The sequence below is a fragment of the Myotis yumanensis genome, unplaced genomic scaffold (assembly GCF_028538775.1).
Source record: "Myotis yumanensis isolate MYYU_CA2020_CCGP unplaced genomic scaffold, mMyoYum1.0.hap1 SCAF_15, whole genome shotgun sequence".
Taxonomy (NCBI): domain Eukaryota; kingdom Metazoa; phylum Chordata; class Mammalia; order Chiroptera; family Vespertilionidae; genus Myotis; species Myotis yumanensis.
Genome location: NW_027223766.1, coordinates 52,976,234 through 52,996,822, shown reverse-complemented (window position 1 = coordinate 52,996,822; position 20,589 = coordinate 52,976,234). Strand labels below are relative to the sequence as shown.

The following is a 20,589-nucleotide window of genomic DNA, read 5'->3' as shown; positions in this document are numbered from 1 at the left end:
CGAAGGCAGTGGTGGTTGTGGCTCCTTGTTTTGACTGTTGTGACCGTGGTTAGCGACTACCCACGGGACGGGACGGGGATGGGGGAGGGAGGGGCACGTGCCTCGGGCACTAGAGGCGGAAGGCGGCCTGCAGCGGTGCCTTGCGGATGCCCGTTCACTTTGTGGGAGAATGTAGGGTAGTTAAAATTAGCAGCGAGAGCCACAGAGCGAAGGCTGTCCAGCTGCATTGAGCAATGTCGCCCCGAGATAAGGCTTGGGAGCGGGTGGAATTCCTGAGCCCGAGCCCAGCGGGCCGGCTCCTGATCTGGGGAGTGGGGGTTCCGTGAGGGGCCCGTTTGCCCAGCCTCGACCGCCAGCTCCCCGGAGGCCCCCCTGCAGAGGTCACGTGCGCAGGGCCCCGCGGGTCTCTGGCACGTGGCCACCTAGTTCCTCTCAAGTCAGGCCCAGTGACTCTCCAGCCTGGCCTCTCGGGCGGCAGCAGAGGCTGGGGGCGGCCGCGTCCTACCCGTTTGCATAGTCACCCCCTGCCTCCTTCCAGCTGTAGTCGGAGCGGCTCCGGGTCCTCGCAGCCTGTGCCCAGCTCAGCCGCAAGCAGAGTCCTTGTCATGATGGGAGTCACGCGTCCGCTGACGCCCCGCGCCTGCGCTTGCTCTCAGGGCCGCCCTGCGCTGGACGGGAGGTGGTGAGGCCTGTTTTGAACTAAGATGTTTGATCTGAATCTTCCTTAAGAAGCAGGCACAGCCTTTCACCACGTGTGCGCTCGCTGCCACCCCCGCAGCCCTGCCTCGCCCTCCAGCTTTCCGACCCCAGTCTCTAACGCGGCCACACGGTCTGGACACTGTCCCTCTGCCAGCCTGCATCTGTCACACAGGCCAGGAGCCCTCAGCACCCTCTAGTTCTGCTGGCTGGTCGGATGTGCGGGCACCGCACAGGCCATGAACAGGAGAGAGTCAGACTCGAGGAACTCGCGTGAGCATGGAGATTCTCAGGACACAAGCACCGTTAGGTGTAGATGTCGTTTTGGACTAGGAGAAAGGGGGTGTCTGAGATTTCGGAAGTGGAAATGGGCCAGCACAGCCTCCTGATGCAGGTTTCTGTCCCAATCTCTAAGGAGAGGGGGCGGGGCTAAGAGAAAACAAAACCAAAACCCCTACGGAGTCTGCTGGGCTTTGATTCACCTTGGCCTGCGGGGGCGCCTTCCTGGGACACCCGCCTCCTTCCCCAGCCTGGGGGACCCTGTGCTGAGGGCCGTGGGGGAGGTGCCCATGCTGGGCTGCTGTCCCGCCGTGCCTCAGTTTCCCCGTCTCCGTGGTGCTCACACCCTGCACCGCGCCACACTGAGGCTCGAGCTCATCCCCGCGAGTCTGCAGCAGCCGGGCCTCCCGGAATCCCTTCCCGCCCAGCCGCAGGGGCACACCCACGGAGGGCTAAGGGACAGTCTCCCGCGGGAGGGTCGGCCTGTGCTGGAGGCTGGCGTGGCCTGCACAGCCTGCTGCTCTTGAAGAGGGCGGCGGTGACAGGTGGCACAATGCACCTTTTATGGCCTCTTGTTTCTTGCAGCGAGAGGAAGGGAGGGGGAGAGAGAAACATCCATGTGAGAGCAAAACATCTGCCTGCGCGACCCCTACACGACCCCTACACGGGATCGAGCTCGGAACCCAGCACGTGCCCTGGCCGGGAATCTAACCAGCAACCTTTCAGGGCGCGGGACGCCGCCCAGCCACTCGCTGAGCCACGCCGGCCAGGGAGTACATTTTTTTCCTGATACTCATCAGCTGCTCAAAAGAGTAACCTCTGCAACCAAGTACATAATTTTCATATTTGTACGTAACCATCTTTAATTGATTGTTCAACCATCTAGGCCAGAAGGCGGCATCTGGTCACAGGGCTGTTTCTTGGAAGGAACTGGGTTGGAGGCGGGAGGCCATCCTGGCGGGGTGAGGGGGTCCGGAAGGGGGCACGGCCGCTGCCCTGGCCCTGCCTGAGGTCGTTGCCTTTTGAAAGCATCGTTACACCCAGGTGACCTCACCTGCTGGGCCGACGGCCGCTGAGTCGCGGTGGCATAAACTACACCCGCCAGGAAAGGGTGGTTCTGCTCTCTGCGGGCATGTCTTCTCCCTGTCAGCACGGGTGGAGGAAAGAGCGAGGTGTGCATTCACGGTGTGTCTGTCACAGGCTCCCCGCGCCCTGCAGGCCTCCCTCCTGTGATGAGCAGCCTTGGTGCGTGGGCTTCCCGGTGGGGTTAAGGCTCCAGGCCCCGGCGCTCGCTCCCCCCAGCCACCTGGCTGTGTCCTGGGTCGCGGCAGCCATGGCCTGCTCTGCTGCCCGCGCCTTTCTGACCCTGCGTCCGGGAGAGCCCTGCGTGTGCTGTCGGTGGGAGTGTGTTCTCCACGGGATCGAGAGAAAGCACTTCCCGGGCCGCGCACAGAAGGTGGGGGTGTGGCAGGCGTGCTCGGCGCACATAGGAGGCTGCCCTTCTGGTTCCGTGTCCCATCTCCATCCGTCCTGCCGAGGAAGAAGCCCGAGCTTATCTTCAAGGCCAAAACCAAGGCCGTGTCCAGAGTTTGTCTCGTGTTAAAGCTTAGTTCTGGGGCCCGAGCGGTCTGCCGCGGGCCCACACGGCTGCAGACGGCATGGCTGCGTGTGTTCCGGGAGGGAGAGAGCTCTTTGTTCCCCTGGGGTTCCATTATCTCAGGCTGGGAGCTTTTGTGTGTGTGTGATTTTAAAAAAATCCTCACCCAAGGGTATGTGGTGGTGTGTTTGATTGATTTTAGAGAGGAAGGGAGAGAGGGAAACATTGATGCGAGAGCAACATCGATTGGTTGCCTCCTGTGCGCACCCTACTGGGGATTGAACCCAAAACCTAGGTTTGCGTCCTGACCAGGCCTTGAACACACAGCCTTTTGGTGCACAGAGCAGCGCTCTGACCAGCTTCCCAACTCCTGTGGGCTGCGCTGCACCCGCCTTCTGCCAGCCTGCACCTCCCCAGGCTAGACCCGGCCTCTGCTCAGGCCCCGCCCCTGCTCCCCGGCATGGGGAGGAGAGTGTTGATCCTTGGCGGGCAAAGCTGGTCCCCTGGAGCAGGCAGCTGACTTCCTGGTGCAGCGAGCCGGCTCCCCGCAGATTATCCTTGCTCAGTCGGGCTCCCCCCCTCACTAATATCTACTCCAGCTCCCTGTGCTGACAGACCTCACACCGTGGAGGTGGCGTGGCTCCCTATGCTCACAGGCCTCGCCCCGTGGAGGTGGCATGGTAGTGGCGCTTGAACCTGCTGTTGCCAGCGATTTGGAAGAGCAGCTACTTCTGCCTTCCTCGCGGTCTCAGACCCACTGGAGGGGGTGGTGCTGATGTCTGTGCCTGGACGGAGCAGGGTCTCCGGGCACACTCCCCGCAGGAGGGCAGCGCGGGCGTCTGCAGGCCACTGTCGCGGTGCCTCCATGGGAAACGCGCCTTGAACTGTCACTCACTCTGCCGGCGCCCGTTCTGGGAGGGACCGCAGGTGGCCTGAGGAGAGAAGCTGCGGAAAGGTACAGGTGCGGCCTGTTTGCAGGGGTGCGTGCTAACCTCCTGGTGAGAGACCGACATGGGGGTGCACCTCAGGCTGTAAGCTTCCCGGAGGCGCAGAAGGAGGGGCCCCAGTGGAGACTGGCCGTCTGCCTGGGCCCAAACCCCGAGGTTCCTCCCTTCCAAATCGCGTCCCTAGAAGGGAGGCGGGGGAGCAGGAGGCAGGTACTCAGACCCTCCCGCGCAGTTGCTCACCGAGGACTGGCGGCCGGTGTGCTCGTGCCTTTTAGGGCAGCAGGGATGGGGGTGTTGGGGCTTCCCCTGTGGGTAGCATCTTCCCCAGGGCCCCCTGCCCTCCGTGCGTGGGACAGCCCCCCTCTTTTAGCATGTCTCGGGGACAACCCACTTGACTGACATGGGGATTCTGCAGGCCCTGAGGGCGCCGCCTCTGAATCACCCCTCAAGCCCGGTCTTGGGCGGCTCCGGCGTCTCTGGGGAAGACGCGGACCTCGGGTTTGCAGACATGCTGGCCCGAGAGCCGCGGCCCCGGGAGAGTCCGGGTCCCGCGTGGCTGCTGCTCTGGGTGTCAGTGTCCGCACCGACCTCCGACCTCCGACGCGGGTTCTCCTCCCCACCTGTCTGCTGGCTTCGTGTCTTCCCTCCGGGTCCGTCTGCACCTCCGGAAACGTTGTCAGGTGCCCCGGGTGCTGACCGAGGGCGGCTCTGTGTAGGCGGCTGGGAGGGTCCCGTCTCCCCAGCGGGCCCTTCTCCAGAAGGCCGGGCCACGCTGAGGCCTGGGCCCTGCACGGTTGAGCGATGTGTGCAGCTGGGAAAAGTGGGGAGCTGCCTGTGTGCAGGGTGGCCGTGCACCCGGCTGGGTGTGAAGTGGCAGCCTGGGAAGTGACGTGACGTGACCTGCTGGAGGCCGGTGGGGGAGGGGGGATGTTGACTGTGTCGGTCCCGTGGCTGCCAGCACCCAAGGCATCAGGCCGAGAACTATGTGGTGCAGCAGGAGCTCGCTGGGCCGCGGGCGTGGGAGGTGTGAGGTCGTGGGGGGCCTCGCTGGGGCCTGCACTGTGCACAGAGGCCCACACGGCTCCGAGGGGAGAGTCCTGGGAGGGGAGGGCACGCCCGGAGCACCCGCCGAGGGAGCAGCCGCATCCCCCCCTTCTCCTGGCTCAGACAGACGGGTGTCGGGTTGGGTTTCTGTCCCCTCCCAGAGCTCCACTCTAAGCAAATAAACAGCTTAGAGTTACTTGGGCCTCTGGCCAGATGAGAAATATTTTGGATCTGGTGACCTTTTTCTTGGGGTCACTGTTCACTGTGCAAGGTTTTGACCTGGATTCTGTTTCAAAATAGGAGGAACAGCTTAGTGTTCTGCGCGGCAAATAAGGGAAAGAATGAGGGATCTGGGCGTCTGTCTCGGGAGGCTCCCCTGGGAGGGGCGTTTTTATAGACGCCAGACGTCCTCCCAGCTCCGGCCAACTTTCCGTCCCGAGGTGGGGGGTGCCCGAGCCGGCCCCCCTCTCAGGGCCCGGGAGCCAGGCCTGGGCTCCGTGCGGCACACCTGCCCCCTGCGGCTCGGGCACTGCGGGGGGGAGGGGGTGCAGGGGGGGGGAGTTGCAGGTCACCGGCATTGCTGAACGGCAGGCAGGTACGTGTAGGCTGGTTGAACCCGTGGAGGAGACGTTGCTCAGCAGGTCCCGTGTGGAGCACAAGGACCTCCACGCCTTTGTCTGCTCATGGGGAACGTGTCCCCGGCAGCCCCTGCTCAGTGCACAGCGGGGTCCGCGCTGCTGAGAGCCCGTGAGCGGCCTGCACCGTGGCCGTGGCGGTGTGTGTGCAGCGTAGCACGTGGGGCGGTCACTGCTCCCCACACACCGCGCCGTCCGGCCTGCGCTCTGCACCCCACAGGCCTGGGCTGTCTGCTTGGCCGCCTGTCCTGTGCCTCCGCTGCGGGCGGTGGCTGCGGGAAAGCCCCGGAAGCTTTGTGCTTGGGTCACGGGAGCTGACTGACTGCAGGCCCTTTGCTGCCTGTGGCCTGGGGGCCCAGAACCGCCCAAAGTCAAGGCCGAGATGGGAGTGATGTTGATGCCTAGAGAAACTGGCCAAGTTGAGACATTCCGGCTGCCGAGCTGGGAGCAGGGGGAGGAGTGAGTGACAGAACCTAGCGGGGGAGGCCTGCTGGTGGGCGGGATTCCAGGCCGAGGCAGGACCGTCGTCTGCATGGCCGGCCGCGGCCACCTTTCCGCTCCAGTTTGAGGACTCGGTGGCAGCAGCCCCCAGGGAGGACCTGCTCTTACAGGCACGTGAGCGTCACCTGCGTCACCAGCACTTAGGGCAGGCTTTAGGTGCTGCCCCTTACTGATGGGACAGGGTGAGTGTGGGTCACGGCTGTCGTAAGAGACTGGGGTGCGGTTCAGACTTGGCCACTGTCTTCGGCACCATCTTCTGCCCTCGGGTGGGAGCTGAGCTTGTTTCAGGTGCACGGCAGGGGACGGAAGAGTGCTGGGCGCTCCTCTGTTTCAGGGGGGCCTAGCTGTTTCGGGGGTCCTACCTGTTTCAAGAGGGGCCTGTGCTGGGTTGGTAAGACAGGGACATAGGAGTGAGGTCCGTGGGCTGGTCTGTGGGACCCTGGCTGACCTGGCTGTCCCCCCTCAGTGACCCTGGAGGCTGCTCTGGGTCTCCCTGAGCGGGTCGCTTGCTGGGCGGGCTCAGGCCGTCGTCCTGAATGTGAAACGCTCCCCAGGTGGTGCGGGTGAGTGACAGCTGGAGTCTGGTGCGAAGTGCACCCGAGGTCCCGCTGCACGCCACCCAGCGGGGGTGTGGGGGCGGCCCCAGTGCAGGCCCGGGGGTCCTTGCGTTTGGTCACCCAGGCTACTTAACTGTCTTTCAAGAATTAGGTTTAAATGGAACTGGAGCTGTACTGCCCCTGCTCGTCACCCAGCCGTCACCTGGAGCTCTCCTTCCCCGTGCCTCCACGGCCCACTTCTCTGTCTTGCGGTGGCTCCTGGGGGCCCCCACTGCACTCTCCGCTGTGCGCCGGGTGGGCCCGGGCGAGTCGGAGGGAGCTGCCGGCCCTGCCCTGGCCAGGCCTGGGCCGCCCTTCTCCTTCTCTTTTAAAACGCTTCTCTGGCAGCTTTCACTTCTCTCGTAGGCAGGTCCCGAGCTAATATTTATCCTGCAAAGTATCTTAAAAATGCTGGAGGGCGGTGTTCGTGGGACTCCATCTTCTCTGAAAGGGAGTTATTGTTCCCGATAAACTGAGGCAGTGTACAATGGCCGATTGTGTTTGAACTTGCGACTTTGCATCCACAGTTGGTTTTGTGAACAGATAGACTTGTTCGCAGTTCCTGAAGGTCTTTATCTCGGCGGCATTTGTTTGTTCCTGGCGAGCCTTTGGCTGGGCTGGGGGAGGGGAGAGCTGGTGGGAACCGGTCTGGTACACTTCCAGGTGCCACTCGGTGGGATTGGCCGGCTTTTTAGGAATGTGACTTGCACTAGAGCCCTGCCTTTTTATGACCTGTTCCTTTAAAACTGGAGACTCCTCGTCCAGAGGGAACACTGGCCTCACCCGGAAGAAACGGGATGTGAATAGTGAGGCGGGTCACCCGGTGGGGGTGGCGTCCACGTGTGGTCAGATTTCAGGTGTAAAGGAAACCACCTGATGGCGAACTTACCCCTGAACACCCGCAGTGAAACCCTTCCCCGAGGACGCCGCTTCTCCATGAAAGGAGCCGCTTTCTGGGCCCAGTCCACCTTCCCTCCCGGCAGCCTCCTGCAGACAGGCCCGGCTCCCACAGTGGGGCGGGGCGTCCAAGTGAACCGCCCTGGAGGCGTGAGGTGTTCCTGGGCCCTCGCCAAACGGGGCAGAGTGGCCCCTGCCGGTCGCGGGCCCCCAGCAATGCCAGCCCAGCGCGCGGTGCCCGGAGTCTGTTCTGTGGGACCTTAGACCTTAGTCTGGCCCAGCACTTCCTCCCGGGTCAGCTGACTCACTCTGCCCTGCTGACTTCCACTCTTCTGTCTTTCTGCCTGTCTGTCTGTCTCCCTCCCTCCTGACTCATCCCCTGAGCTGGTGTGTGGTCAGCACTCTGGGCTGCTGGCGGCCGCTGGTGGCCCAGGACGCCTGGAAGACGGCGTCCCGTGCCTTCCTGCTGTCCCCACACCACACACAGCTCATCCCCGTCCTTGGCCAGCGTTCTGTGGGTTTGCTGAATGGTTGTGGGGGCACTGGGTTCCTACGGGGGAACCCCACTTACTCGCTAGCATGGCCTCCCAGGTCATTTCCCAGCTGTGTCCCTCACGCTGCCTCACTTCCTGCACGCTGTGATAGGGCGTGCCCGCCAGAAGCGACGCCGTTCTGGCCATTAGAAGTGCGTCCGCAGTGTCGTGCAGCCATCACACCGTCCATGCCCGCAACTTTGCATCTTCCCAGGCGGAAAGTGTCTCTAAGGAATGTTTAGGGACAGTTCCTTCATTGGAAACTCATTGGACTGTCAGTGCTGTGTTCACAGGTTTAACACGTGTGGCCCAGGTGCTGTCTGTGGGCCCGAGGACGGCAGGAACCTGAGCCCCCCCACCCCCAGCAGAGCCCGCCCAGGGGTGCAAGGTGCGCCCAAGGCCGCATCACTGACTCCTGGGTCGGGTGCAGTGACTGGGTCACTGTCTGTTTCCGGAGGAGGAGATGGAGCCTATTTTAAGCCCTTTCCTTGCACATTCAGATCCTGTGTCCCGGGAGTTCACCTGCTGAGCGTGTATCATGTGCCTGCGGCCCGCCCTGCCGGGGGCTCAGCTTTCATCTCCTCGGTTCTGGTGACTCCAGCGCTCATGTTCTCGGAGGTCTGTCCAGCTTCGCGGCAGGGGCTGCTCTTCGGGGAGGGCAGGGGTCATTCTTGTGCCTGTGGCCTTCCCGTGCCCCTGGTCCCACTCACCTCCATCGCTATTGGACGGCACGGGGAGTCTCTGTGTCCGAGTGGCGCCGGCTGCGTGTGGACCCACACCCTCGGGCGGGGAGGGGGGGGGGGGGAAGGGTCGGGCTGTAGAAGGCCGTGTGCGTGCATCTCAGGTGCTGGGAACCGCTCGCCTCCCACGCTCACCTGGACGCAGGTGCCGAGAGCCCTGGGCCTCCTCGCCTCTGCTCGCCTGCCTGGCGCTGCTGGAGGCTCATTCTTCCGCCAGCTCAGGGACAGCACTCCAGCCCGGCAGGCACTGCGCCCACCAGGCAGTGAGTTGGGAGGGTGCCTGTTAGCTGATGTTTTCAGCTGAGAAACCCAAGTGGGCCTCTGGCCGCAGGCGGGGAGGGTGCGGTCCATCAGCCAGACAAGGAGCAGAGCCCCGAACTCCACGCCCGCCTCGCTGCAGGGCTGCTGCTTGTCTCTCGGCCTGGAGAGGAGAGGAGAGGAGAGTGGCTGAGGCCTTTCGCCTGGATGGCCACCGCGTATAGCTGTCAGGGCCGACCACGAGTGAGTCTGGTACAGTGCATTGTGGGAGAATCGGGATGAACAGCAGGTGGGGTGTGGCTGGGGTAGTGCTTGACTTCAGCTTCTGGGGAGCAGGCTGAATAAAGCAGAGTGAAATCTGAGCTGCCCGTGGGTGGTGGGGCTGTTGAATGAAAAGTCCTGTCATGTGATTGAGGCCTGTGGTGGTCACGTGACAGACCTGGAGTGGATGCGGAGGGAGCAGGCGCCAGGCCTACCTGAGTGGCTGGTCTCTGGGCACCACCACACGGGAGGGGTCTAGGTCCCCGGCACAGTGCTGTGTCGGACGGCAAGGCTTCTGAATGGTTCCTGGTAACCAGCCCGAGTCTGCACCAAGTGCACCTGCAGGAGCTCATGGGGTCCAAAGGGCTGTCAGACCTGCCCTGCCCCCCACCCACCCCTCCTGGGGCTGCCGGGCCTGCAGGCCTGTCTCTGTCCAGGCCTCTGCCAGTCGGCGCCACAGCACTCCTGGATTCTCACCACCTGGCAGCACCCTGTGGTGTTGGGATAGGCCAATCAGAAAGTTCTTTTGAAAGGCAGTGTATTGTTTGATTAACGTAAATGGTAGGTTCTATGGAAGCAGAAGGATGTGACTGTAATCACCCAGCGACGTCCGTCCTTGCAGAGAACTGGACATGCTCCCCATGCTGGTCCAGACCCTGCTCCCTGCACTCACTGTGGAGGCTCCTGGGCCGGGCCGGCCGGAGGCTTTGTTTATGAGGCTGGTCAGGACACTCGTTATTCTCCTCTTCCCAGCAGCACCTCATTAATACAAAGCACCCCTGTGCCTCCCTGGAATTTCCTAGGTGTGGAGAGTGGGGGATGAAGGTGTCTTTTGTTACGTTAATGAGGTGGCTTTTGGAAAGCGCTGGAGGGTGGGGGCTGGCTGCCAGGAGCCCCAGCCTGGTGATCAGAGGACTAGAACTCTGCCCCCCCCAACCCCCACCCCAACTCGGGGGTGGGGGGGCTAGAGAGGGAGCTCAGTGGCTGGTGGCCCCGGACTCGGTCCGGACTAGTAATGAGCCTCATAAACACCGAGGGCGAGGCGGCTCCGGTCCTGGAACCAGACCACCTCCACGTGCCACACGCTGGCAGGAGCCTGCCCTGCGCCTCTTCCTCTGACTGTCGACTCGCATCCTTTAAGTGAAAGGGCGAGGGCTAGGTTGCCCCAGGGTAGGGGGCCACATCCTACTCTGCTAGCCACACCCAGGCGGCAGAGCACAGTTCTTTCTCCTCCCCTTTCTCCAACCCCCCCCCTATATAACCGGTCTTCGGGCAGGGTTGGGGCGCTCAGCCATTTGGTTTTGCCTTGATATGGATGGGGGGCCCAAGCTAGCTAGCTTGAATACAGATTCTTATGTTTTTACATCGAATTGGCTCCCTGATGTGGTTTCTTGGGAATCTTGAAATCTGGGCACAACATTTGGGGGCTCGCCCGGGGTTCCCAAGACCATGTAGGGACTTCCCCAATTCGTAGAATCTGCATGACCGTGGTAAGTGTCTGTATTATGTTTGTCTGTTCTGTGTGAGCTCACTTCTGAAATCTGTATTCGCCCACATTGACCGTGGACGCACATGGAGGTCAAAGGGCGGGAGGAGTCGGGGGACGCCTCGATCCTCCATCTGTATTGGTAGCTTTGCTCCCGAGGTCGGGGGATCTGTAGGCGAGTAGCTTCGCCATCTGTATTGGTAGCTTTGCTCCCGAGGTCGGGGGATCTGTAGGCGAGTAGCTTCGCCATCTGTATTGGTAGCTTTGCTCCCGAGGTCGAGGGGTCTGTAGAAATCCCAATCTGAAAAGGTTTGGCATAATGCCGCCGTCTGTTTCTTCCATGGAATTGGAAGGCTGTTTCGAGCCCTGTTTGTCTGTCTGTGTTTTTGTTTTCTGTGGACTCTTTTGGGTATTGTAATTGATCATTTCAAGGAGATTGCGGGAGGCTTTAGAGCTCCCTCAGAAATTGGGAAATTGTTAGAAATTGAATGGATTGTTTGAACTCTGAGTAAATATCTGGTGAAAATATGTGAATGTGGAAGCAGGGGAGAGGTCCCTGCCCGCCCGCGCGCCTCCCAGGCAGGGAGGGTGATCGGGTGTCACTGTGCCTGGGGCCCCGGGAGCCGCTTGCTCTGCAGCCGGGGGCAGGCGTGCGGGAGCGGCGCGCGGCTGCCCCGGAGCCCGGCCACGCCGCGGGCCGGGTGGCTCGGCTGCGGCGCCGGCGGCCCTGGAGGCTCGGCCTCCGGCCCGGTCGGCGGCAGGCGCTGGGCCGGAGCCAGAGCCCGAGCGGCGTGGCCTGGAAGAGGCCGGAGGCCGGGAGAGGCGGCGGCAGCCCGGGCAGCCCGAGCCCCGCAGCCTGCGCTCAGCACCTTGAGCGGTGGCGCGCCTTCGGGGGGCGGCCCTGGAGGCTCGGGCCGGGCGCGGACAAGCTCGTTCGCGGAGCATGGCCGCGGTGGGCGGCAGGGTGTTGACCCCTGGGGGCTTGTGTCGAGCGAGTGGAGCTGGGCGGAGCACAGGGGAGCAAGGCCGGCGGGTCGCTTGCGGGATGCCGGAGCAGCGAGGCCCCCGGCAGCGTCGGGTCCGGGGGAAGGTCTGGGAAGGGTCCCCCGCGGAGCCTGAGGGCCAGACACCTAGCGGCGGCGGCGGCCGCGCGAGCTGGCCTCTTCCCATGGAGATCGCCCCAGCTAGAAATGTAAAAGTTTTAAAATGCATCCGGGATTTCTGTGCACGTGTAAAGGGAGAAGGGCCAGTTTAAAAACGAATGAGCATAGTTTTGGGCTGGGCCGGACTTTTGCTGTATGCAGAGTAGAGGCCCAGGACTATTTTGGTCTTGAAGGGATGGTCCTGGGGAATGTAATCAATTTACATCTGAAAGAAGAGAAAAAAAAAAAAAAGACCAGAGGGGCCAGAGTCTGTTTACGGGACTCGAATGTGGTTTTCCAGAGCCCATTGGAGATAAAGAAATGGTTTGCTCTAATTTACCTGATGAAAAATCTAAAGAACTGAATGTTTAACTTACCAGCTAAAAGTTTAAAATCTTTTTTAAGTCTGAAGTTACACCTTTTTTTGGTGGAGAGCAGGGCAGACACGCCCTTTCCCTAGCATGCAGGTGGTCCAATTCCGCCTGCAGTCATCTTTAGAAATGTTAATTTGCATTTCAATGGCTACACCTCTTGCCAACCAACATTCAAGCGGCCAAGAGGTGGCTCCTTTGAAATCAGCTTTCTACTAGTATTGCTATCAGAGAACAGTTTAGAAGCTGCATAACTTGGCTGCCGCCATGTTGGCCACATGGATTGCCGTGCCCCTGGGGGCCGCCATCTTGAAACAGCAAAGGCCCCGCCCTCTGATTTAGTCGGGGGTGGAGCTTTAAGGCAAAGTTTTCTAAGGCTGCAAGCGTGCTTGCTTCGCGGATTTATTTTTAAACTAATCTCTTAAATCTAGAAAACCCTGCTTTCCTTAAACTAAAGACAATTAAAGGTTATAGCCAAGTCTTTAAAAGGAACTGATAGCAGTAATCCAATTTCTAAAGTACAATTATTTCAGGTAGAAAAGGTAAATTCTGATAAAATGCTGACATTAGTCCTGGATGTCGATGCGTTTTCCATTCTGAGGCTGCACCAAGTGACCTGGCCTGAGGCAGCCAAGGAGCAACACAAGAGGGTGCTGGTCGGAATAGGAAGCCGGTTGGCTATGTAACCTGGTATATTTTGGATATCAGATGAAATGGGGAAAAAAATGGCAAAAATGGCTCCCAGGCGTTTATTTCCTGGGTACCGCTAATTTCATGGGCATGCCTAACAATGCTAACTGGAGCTTAGGGCTTATTTTCGCTTTATTACAGATGGACTTTATCTTTAAACATTGCATTTTGAAAATTTCTATGTCTCTTACATAAAACCTAAAAATTAAAGCCAAGAGTTCTAACTGGAAGGCATGGCTTTAATATCAATAAATGATAAACCAGTGAGCTGGGACTGGTCACTGGTGGATTGTGAGAAGGACTGGACACTGCCTAACTTCTCCTTCCTTGGTACCCCTAAAACATCAGAGGGTACTTCTGGCCTTGATTTTCTTGGTTTTGGATTTGTTTATTTGTTTGTGATAAATACCATTTCTATCTAAATAAGACATAGGTCAAGAATCCTGTCCTGAGATGTGGGAAAGGGAAGACCCTCACATCTGTTCCTGTCAGGCCCCCAATCAGGGGACTCGGGTGGTGTTCCTGTTATCTGCTCAAGAGCCCAAGGCTGTAAAAATACTTGTTCACTAAAAAGGTGTAAGTGTAAATGTTTATTTGATGTTTATAAGCATCTCTGTTGTTTACTGGGAACTTTGATTTTCTATGTGATATTCTGTGCTGGGTTAAGATTTTAAAATTCTGGGGTAATTTAAAAGGTATTTTGTGGCTTTTCTAATAACATTTAAGGATGGAGCTCAGTTCCCCGAGGCAAAGACTTAATGGACCTTAAAATCTATAAAGATAAGCGGGAATGAAGCTGATAAAAGGTTTGGTCCTAGCGCATTCCCTTGAAAGAGGCCTGGTTGCTGAACCTGGTGAGGACCATGGAGTAAAACCCTCGCGAGGTCTGAGAGTCACTGGAGCAGCCGGCCACCATGGGGCCCTGGGGAGAACCAGAGCTCCTGGTGTGTCGCCCAGAGGCAGTAGCCTCGGCTCCCCCACTGCCTGTGGGCCTGGAGGTGAAATTAGGGGCCCTGGTGCTCCTGCTGGTGCTCATGCTCATCTGCAGTCTGGTGCCCATCTGTGTGCTGCGCCGACCGGGAGCCAGCCCGGAAGCCTCAGCCTTCTGCCAGAAAGTCCTGAGCCTGGTAAGCTGCTTTGTCGGAGGTGTGTTTCTGGCCACCTGTCTCCTGGACCTGCTGCCTGACTAACTGTCTGCCATAGACGAGGCCCTGGCAGCCCTGCACGTGCGACCTGGGTCCATCACACCCACGTCCGGTCAGCGGACCCATCCATGATCCGGAAAGACTTCATTACCAAATGGAGCATCGATCGAAATCAACGCAACCTGCTATGGCATGCTCGACCTGCCCAATGCTAGTAACATTGAATAGACTTAGATAATGCCTGCATCTTCATGGACATGGCTCCAAAGAGACAAGGACAATTCATAGGAAGATCAAAAAATAGACTTTAGTATCACATATTTAGTAGCAGAAGATGTGGCTGCCTAAAGCGGCCATGATGCCTATATTATGTTTCATTGTATTGATGTGTTATATTAACCTTTAATTCTCTTGCAGGTTTGAATGTATATTGGCTATCCTGGAAGGATACTATGTGGGGTGAACCCCAAAAAGTAAAAGGTGCCTAGCTGCCAAGAGGGCAGGTGCCCACCTGGGCAGGGAACAGTGCCCATCAGGTTTTGGTCTCTGTTGAGAGACAGCTAACAGTTGGCAGCCTGTATACTGCTTGCAGGCCTTTATGACCATGCCCATGTCAGGGGTAGTCTGAAAAACAGCCTGTTTAGAATAGAAGGTCTAAGGCATGGTTACGCATAGAAAGAAAATTTAATGCCAACAATTAAAAGGAATTAGCAAGGAAAGTCAGCAAATCTTAGAGTAGATCATTATGTCTTTCTTCTTATGTAATTCCTCCGAAAGTTGGCAATGCTAACATGGCAATACATTTCTTTGCATAAATTCAATAAAACCGGTTCCTAATAGTGATTTTATTAACGGAAAACTTTGACTGGAGTATCATGTTTTAAAGAGCCCTGTCTGAGCTCTAAAGACTTGAAGCCAGTAAGAATGCCACGAAGAAAGCCTGGTATCCTGCTTGGAAGCCCTGAAGATGGCTGGCGCTGGAGTGTCAGGCCAATGCCCTACCATCACTGGCGGTTGGTAAGAAGGGGAGCAGTAGGAATGCCTCTACATTCCTGCAAAACCCCCACACACTCTGGACCGCAATGGGTAGGAGAGCTACTGAAATGGGCCTTAAAGCCTGGAGCGTGGGCTCAGGTGGAATACAGGTGAAGAATTCACCTAACTCAGCAGATACTGCAGGCGGGCCTGATGGCAGCTGGATGGCGTGGCTTCCTGGCCCTACGGGGCACATTAAGATTCAACCATGAGATTCCAGCAAAGGTAGTCAATCACCATTCTTGTTGTGTTTATGCAAACATCAGGACAGTAAATAAATTAATCTTAATTTGGCTTTTTGATAGCCATGGAGGAATTTTAAGAAGAAAAATCCTATTTCAATAGAAATTGTTAAAGCTAAAATGGTTTCTTTCCCCTCCACCAGACCATTTGTTAAAATATGCCCAGTACGGGCCTCTAGCAACGGTGGAATCAGTCCGTCTCATGATTGAGCCGGAAGTTCCAAGACAAAGGGGGGAATGAAAGGGCGAGGGCTAGGTTGCCCCAGGGTAGGGGGCCACATCCTACTCTGCTAGCCACACCCAGGCGGCAGAGCACAGTTCTTTCTCCTCCCCTTTCTCCAACCCCCCCCCCCTATATAACCGGTCTTCGGGCAGGGTTGGGGCGCTCAGCCATTTGGTTTTGCCTTGATATGGATGGGGGGCCCAAGCTAGCTAGCTTGAATACAGATTCTTATGTTTTTACATCGAATTGGCTCCCTGATGTGGTTTCTTGGGAATCTTGAAATCTGGGCACAACATTAAGATCCTTTGGAGTAAATCCATGACCTAATGAGTAAACGGGTTTTCCTGAGTTCTGTGAGCCTTTCTGGCAAATTATTTGAACCCAGGGAAGGGGTCCTGGGCCCCCCTCTCTCAGCCAGCTGGTCAGGCCACAGGCAGCGGCTGTGGCGGCATCTGGAGCGGTGGACAGTCTCGCAGACGGTGCCCTCCCTGTGGAGCCTGGTCTCTCTCCGGTGGAGAGGGTCCGGGTGGAGCTGCTGGGGTCGGGGGTTGCTGTGGAGCGGGGAAGCCTCCATACACGTGGAAATGCCATTTCCAGGCGTCTGGCCGTGTTGGAAGGCTGGTTTTTAAGACGGCAGCGCACCTTCAGTCCAGAGGCGACTGGGAGAGTAGGTCTCGTCATCACAGAAAACGGGGACCTCCGGTTACGGGGTCTCTCATCTCTGGAGGTGGAGGCAGGCCCTGTGGGCTTATAGTCTCATCTACGCAGGTGAAGAACCTCGGGGCAGCCGTCGCCCTCCCCCCCTTCTAGACAGGCTGGCCTCTCCTGCTCCCGGGGCCACTTCCCGCGTTAAGACCCGTAGGAGAGGGAAGGACCTGTGACACAGGAGGGTTTACGAGCGACCAGAAACGGCACGAGACGCTGAGGGGCGGCCTTGGACCAGTTTGGGGCGTAGCAGAGCCAGTGTCCTGTGCGTGGGGCAGACCTGACTCGTCCTTGCTGCGCCGCTGACCAGCGACCCCAGCCCAGATGAGCACGGGGTCCGCGAGGGGTGGCTTTGTGGTGGTTCTTTATGGCCCCGGAGGGAAAGAATAAACGTAACCAGGCCAAAGCCAGCTGCGGGTTCTCTTCATCCGTCAGAAATTCACCTTGGAAAACCCCGTTGTGATTTTGACTTTTCGCGGGAATTTCATACTTCCCCTTTAAAAACGTGGGCCTTTGGGTTCGCCTGACTTTCGGAACCAGTGCCAGTCACTCCACGTTGTTGGACCGTCGCTCCCGTGTCACTGTGCGCTGCGTCCTCTGCAGGGCAGTCCCCGGTCGGAACCACCGATGGACGTGCTGTCTGAGCACCAGCGAAAGGCGCCTGCCCCTCGCAGGATCGGGGTTCCTTCCTCAGGCCCCCGTCTCTCGGGTCGGCTTGATTCTGTCTGGGACACGAGGGGTTTTCATATTTTAATCGTTGGGTTGTCATGCGTGTCCCTGGGCGGCCTGGGACCTGCGGCCCTTCCTGTCGTGAGTGATGGAGGCCGAGTAGACCGGCCCCTGGCCTGGCTCCTGAGGGAGCAATGGACCCGCCGGCAGGGCTGCTCCTGGCCTTGCAGGTGGACCCTGAGGCTCAGTCTCCCTGGTGGCGGGTCTGGAGCTGTGCAGTGGGAACACGGCTGCCTGTTGCCATGGCAGCCATAGCCTCATTCCTACTGGAGAGCTTGTGCGCACAAGCAGGGCTAGGAATGTGGAGAAGGGGAGGAAAACCCTTGGTTTTTCATTGAAAAACAAGAAACCCTCCTACTCAGCCCATTTGCAAACGGAGGAGCACCGAGGGGTGGAGGTGGAGGGACGGAGCGCGCCTGCCCGCAGAAGGCGACTGGCAGCGAGTGTCTCCTGGGGGGCAGCTTGCCCGGGTTCCGTGTCATTTCCCCGAGTGGGCCTCTGACCGGGAAGCAGTCTGGGCCAGCAGTGGGGTTTCGTGGGATTTCAGGAAGTACCGGGTGCGCAGGTTTGCCAGGGTGTTTTATTCCTTAATGAGGGCAAGCGGAACTCGCTGGGGCCAATGTCACGTCTTCTTATGGTCTCGGTCCAGAGCTGGTCTTCATCGCCTGCTGTGGGTCTGGCTCCCTGGCTTGTGTCCATGGCGCCTGGAGCACGAGGAGAGGTCGGGGCCAGGACACATCAGACGGGTCCCTAGTTAATCTCCTTAATAGTTAAAGCTGGCGGACGAGGGCAGGGCCTGTTTTAAAGGCGGGTGTGCAGCACAAACAGCTGTGGCCACACACCAGCCACCATGGCACTGGCCGGAGTCCGCCTGCCCGGGCGGTGCGTGTGCGTATGCGTCTGCATCACGTGTGCCGGCGTGCCTCAGCCACATGCGAACATGCGTGACCTCCTGACCCCCTGCGGAGGGGTTGGTCACTGAAGGTGGCCACGCCACATCGAGTGTGTGACTCGGGCAGAGGCTCAGGCCTGACCCGAGTGCGGAGCCCGTCAGGATGGCCCTGCAGTCGGCTTCTCCCCCGGCAAATGGTCGGAAGTCACATGTTTGGCATCACTTACCCTGAAATGAGAAACAGGACAATAGAGGAAGTTGTTGATTGCAGCCATTGTAGTTTCTCTCATCTGAGTGCCTCTGCCCAGCACGGCGGTGCTGTCGAGAGCGCCCCCCATGGGCAGTGCTTCTGGGCGAGGAGCCTGTCCTAGGAGTTCTCTGGTCTCGAGTGGAAGGTCCCGGGGTAGGTCACAGCGTCCCCTGCTGCTGCTTTTCAGCAGCTGAGGAGGCTCTGGTCCAGAACCCCCGCTTTCGGGAGGGAGCAGGCAGCCTCAGCTCAGCGTGGCACTAAACGGGCTCCTCAGAGGGCACCTGGCAGTGCTTCCAGCGCCCCCGCTGCCGCTCCAGTGCCTCCAGCCTCCAGGGAGTCCACTTCTGGGCAGCAGACCTGGCTTAATGGTATCTGATCGTCCCCCTAAATGTGATGGCAACCCGCCACCCAGGTGCTTGGCTAATGGGGAGGGCGTGGCTAACGGGGAGGGCGTGGCAAGCTTTCCTTGCTTTTGGAAGTTTTGCTAAGTGTGGTGTTCCTGCGCTGAGTGCACCGGGGAGTCAGCTCCCAGAGCTGTGACCGCGGGAGGCTGTGCACCTGCCCACCGCTGCTGACAGGATGCTAACGGTGTTTGTCGTTTCCGTCAATATAGATGACAGTGACGCTACCTGGGTAACTGTCCCCTGGGCCACTGCGTGTGCACTGCCTGACAGAGGGAGCCGCTGCGTTAATGCCTAGACTCCTTAACTAACAGGTAAACCCCGCCACGCCCTCGCCGGTGCATGGGATCCTCGGGGAGCGGGAGCGGCTGCCCCATCCCCTGCGTCCGACTCTTCAAGCAGCTGGCCGGGCGGGGGCGCTGGCAGCTGGTCATCACTCACTCATTCTCTCCTTCCTGGGCTCACGCTGTGCGGCCAGGCTCGGGGGATGGAACGGATGGCGCTGGCTGAGGGGCTCTCCAGGGAGCGACTCCCTGGCCTGGGGGGTGCGTCCCCAAGGACAGGAGCCGTGAGGGCCTGTGACGGGAAGGGCCGTGGGCAGTTCTGCCGGGCGGGCTGAGGCTTGAGAAGAGACTTCAGGGACTCGGTGGCTGAGTGAAGGTTGGAGGGGGTTGAGGGTCATGGAGGGGCAGCAGATGCCCTGCCTGAGCGCGGGTCCTTCGTTCCTCTGCCCCACAGACAGCGCCAGGGCAGGGACCTGCACTGCCCCAGACTGACAGGCTCCCCCCCACGGTGGCCATGTGGGCCTGGGCCATCAGAGGGACTCGGCAGGACTCAGGCTGGGAGCCACTGCGACGGGCCAGGTGGCTGTGACCAGCTGCTTGGGGCCGGCAGCCCTGACCGCGAGGCAGGCGACAGGTGGTTGGACACTCACCCTCCCACTGAGCATAGGCCGTCCAGGCTGCCTCCCTCCTCCTCACCCCGTTCCCAGGGCCGGTTAGACATCTGCTGGGAGCCCCCAGCCCTGAGGTGTAACTGTGTGGTAACCGGGTCAGGTGACTGTCACCACGTGGCTTCACTCCGCGGCTGTCCAGGCAAAGTGGGGACATCGTCCGGGACTCGCTGAGTCCACAGACCTGTCGGCGGGGTCGCCGAGCCTGTGGCCGCTGTGCGCTGGGCGGTCTCAGCTCCTCGGTGAGCCCTGCTCTGCCTTCTTGTTGAAAATAAGCCGCAAGAACTGCCACGGCAGTGGGCCCGCCTCCCTCACGGCCGCCTGGGCGCCAGCGCCTGGTTCTCGAGCGTGGCCTGACTGCAGGTCCTTCCTCTCTTGCAGATTAGCCGGTCGCTCGATGGGGAGCAACGGTGGAGCCCCTTCCCGTGTCAGCGCCCCACCTCTCCGCAGCCCCAGAAACCACGCCTGCACCCCCTCGGTCATGATGATGAAACTGGTATTAACTGAGTGGCAATTATGGATTTGTAACTCTCACTCGCAGTAACCCAGCAGCCACATGCTCAGAATCCAGCCAGAAAGCGCTCTGCCTGCTGCGCACCGTCCGAGTGGGAAGTTGTGCCAAGAGGAATATAAGGATTGCTCGCCGGGGAACGCAACGGAAGCAAAGAGAGGAGACGTCTTAATTTATCCTTACAGATACGCGGTAGTGTTATTTACATAGGTAGAGTCAGCAATACAGATCCGTTTCGGTGGTGATGAGAATGGCCCCGCAGAATGCCGACTCAGAGTCCATGCAAGTCCAGGAGCTGCCCGTGGCCCTGCCCGAGCTGCGGAAGCCCGCGGGCGCCGGCCCCGAGCCGCGCGATGAGACCGTCAGCGAGGGCTCCATCGACCGCATCCCCTTGCGCCTGTGGGTGATGCACGGGGCTGTGATGTTCGGCAGGGAGTTCTGCTATGCCATGGAGACGGCCTTGGTCACACCCATCCTGCTACAGATCGGTAAGTGCCGCCGCCGGGCCCTTCGCTCCTTCGGCACGTGGAGCAGAACGAGGGCTGGCGTGGGCTCGGGGCTCACGGCCTGGACCCCTCTGCTCCTGTCTGAAACCAGGGCAGGGGAGGGGACGGTCCCCTGATGTTGGGGTGGAATCAAGGCCTTGGGGGTTTGAATAAGTGCAGTTGGCGTTGATCCGTCCCGTCGGGGCGTGTGACCAGCCCATGGAGGCAAGAGGTGAGCCTAGCATGACACCTGGTGGGAGAAGACACCGAGCAGCTTGATTAAAGCCCTGTTGTCAGTGTTGCTGTCACCTGCAGTCTGAGTGTCGTGTGCATCTCCGGTGGCAAG

General features: G+C 59.4%; 1 protein-coding gene across 4 annotated transcripts in view; it reads left to right on the top strand.

Annotated features, from left to right (window-relative positions):
- Nucleotides 1-20,589, top strand: part of SLC45A4 (solute carrier family 45 member 4) — a 48,570-nt gene that overhangs the window by 10,502 nt on the left and 17,479 nt on the right. Inside the window, exons 2-3 of one of the 4 annotated variants that reach the window (XM_070392447.1) lie at nucleotides 18,508-18,609; nucleotides 19,629-20,246. In XM_070392447.1, coding sequence (XP_070248548.1) covers nucleotides 20,003-20,246 — 244 coding nt within the window. In that variant the 5' untranslated portion in view covers nucleotides 18,508-18,609; nucleotides 19,629-20,002. Of the gene's footprint in view, nucleotides 1-5,752; nucleotides 5,882-18,507; nucleotides 18,610-19,468; nucleotides 19,490-19,628; nucleotides 20,247-20,589 lie in introns of those variants that run through there. The other 3 variants (XM_070392449.1, XM_070392450.1, XM_070392448.1) reach the window with 3 other exon arrangements.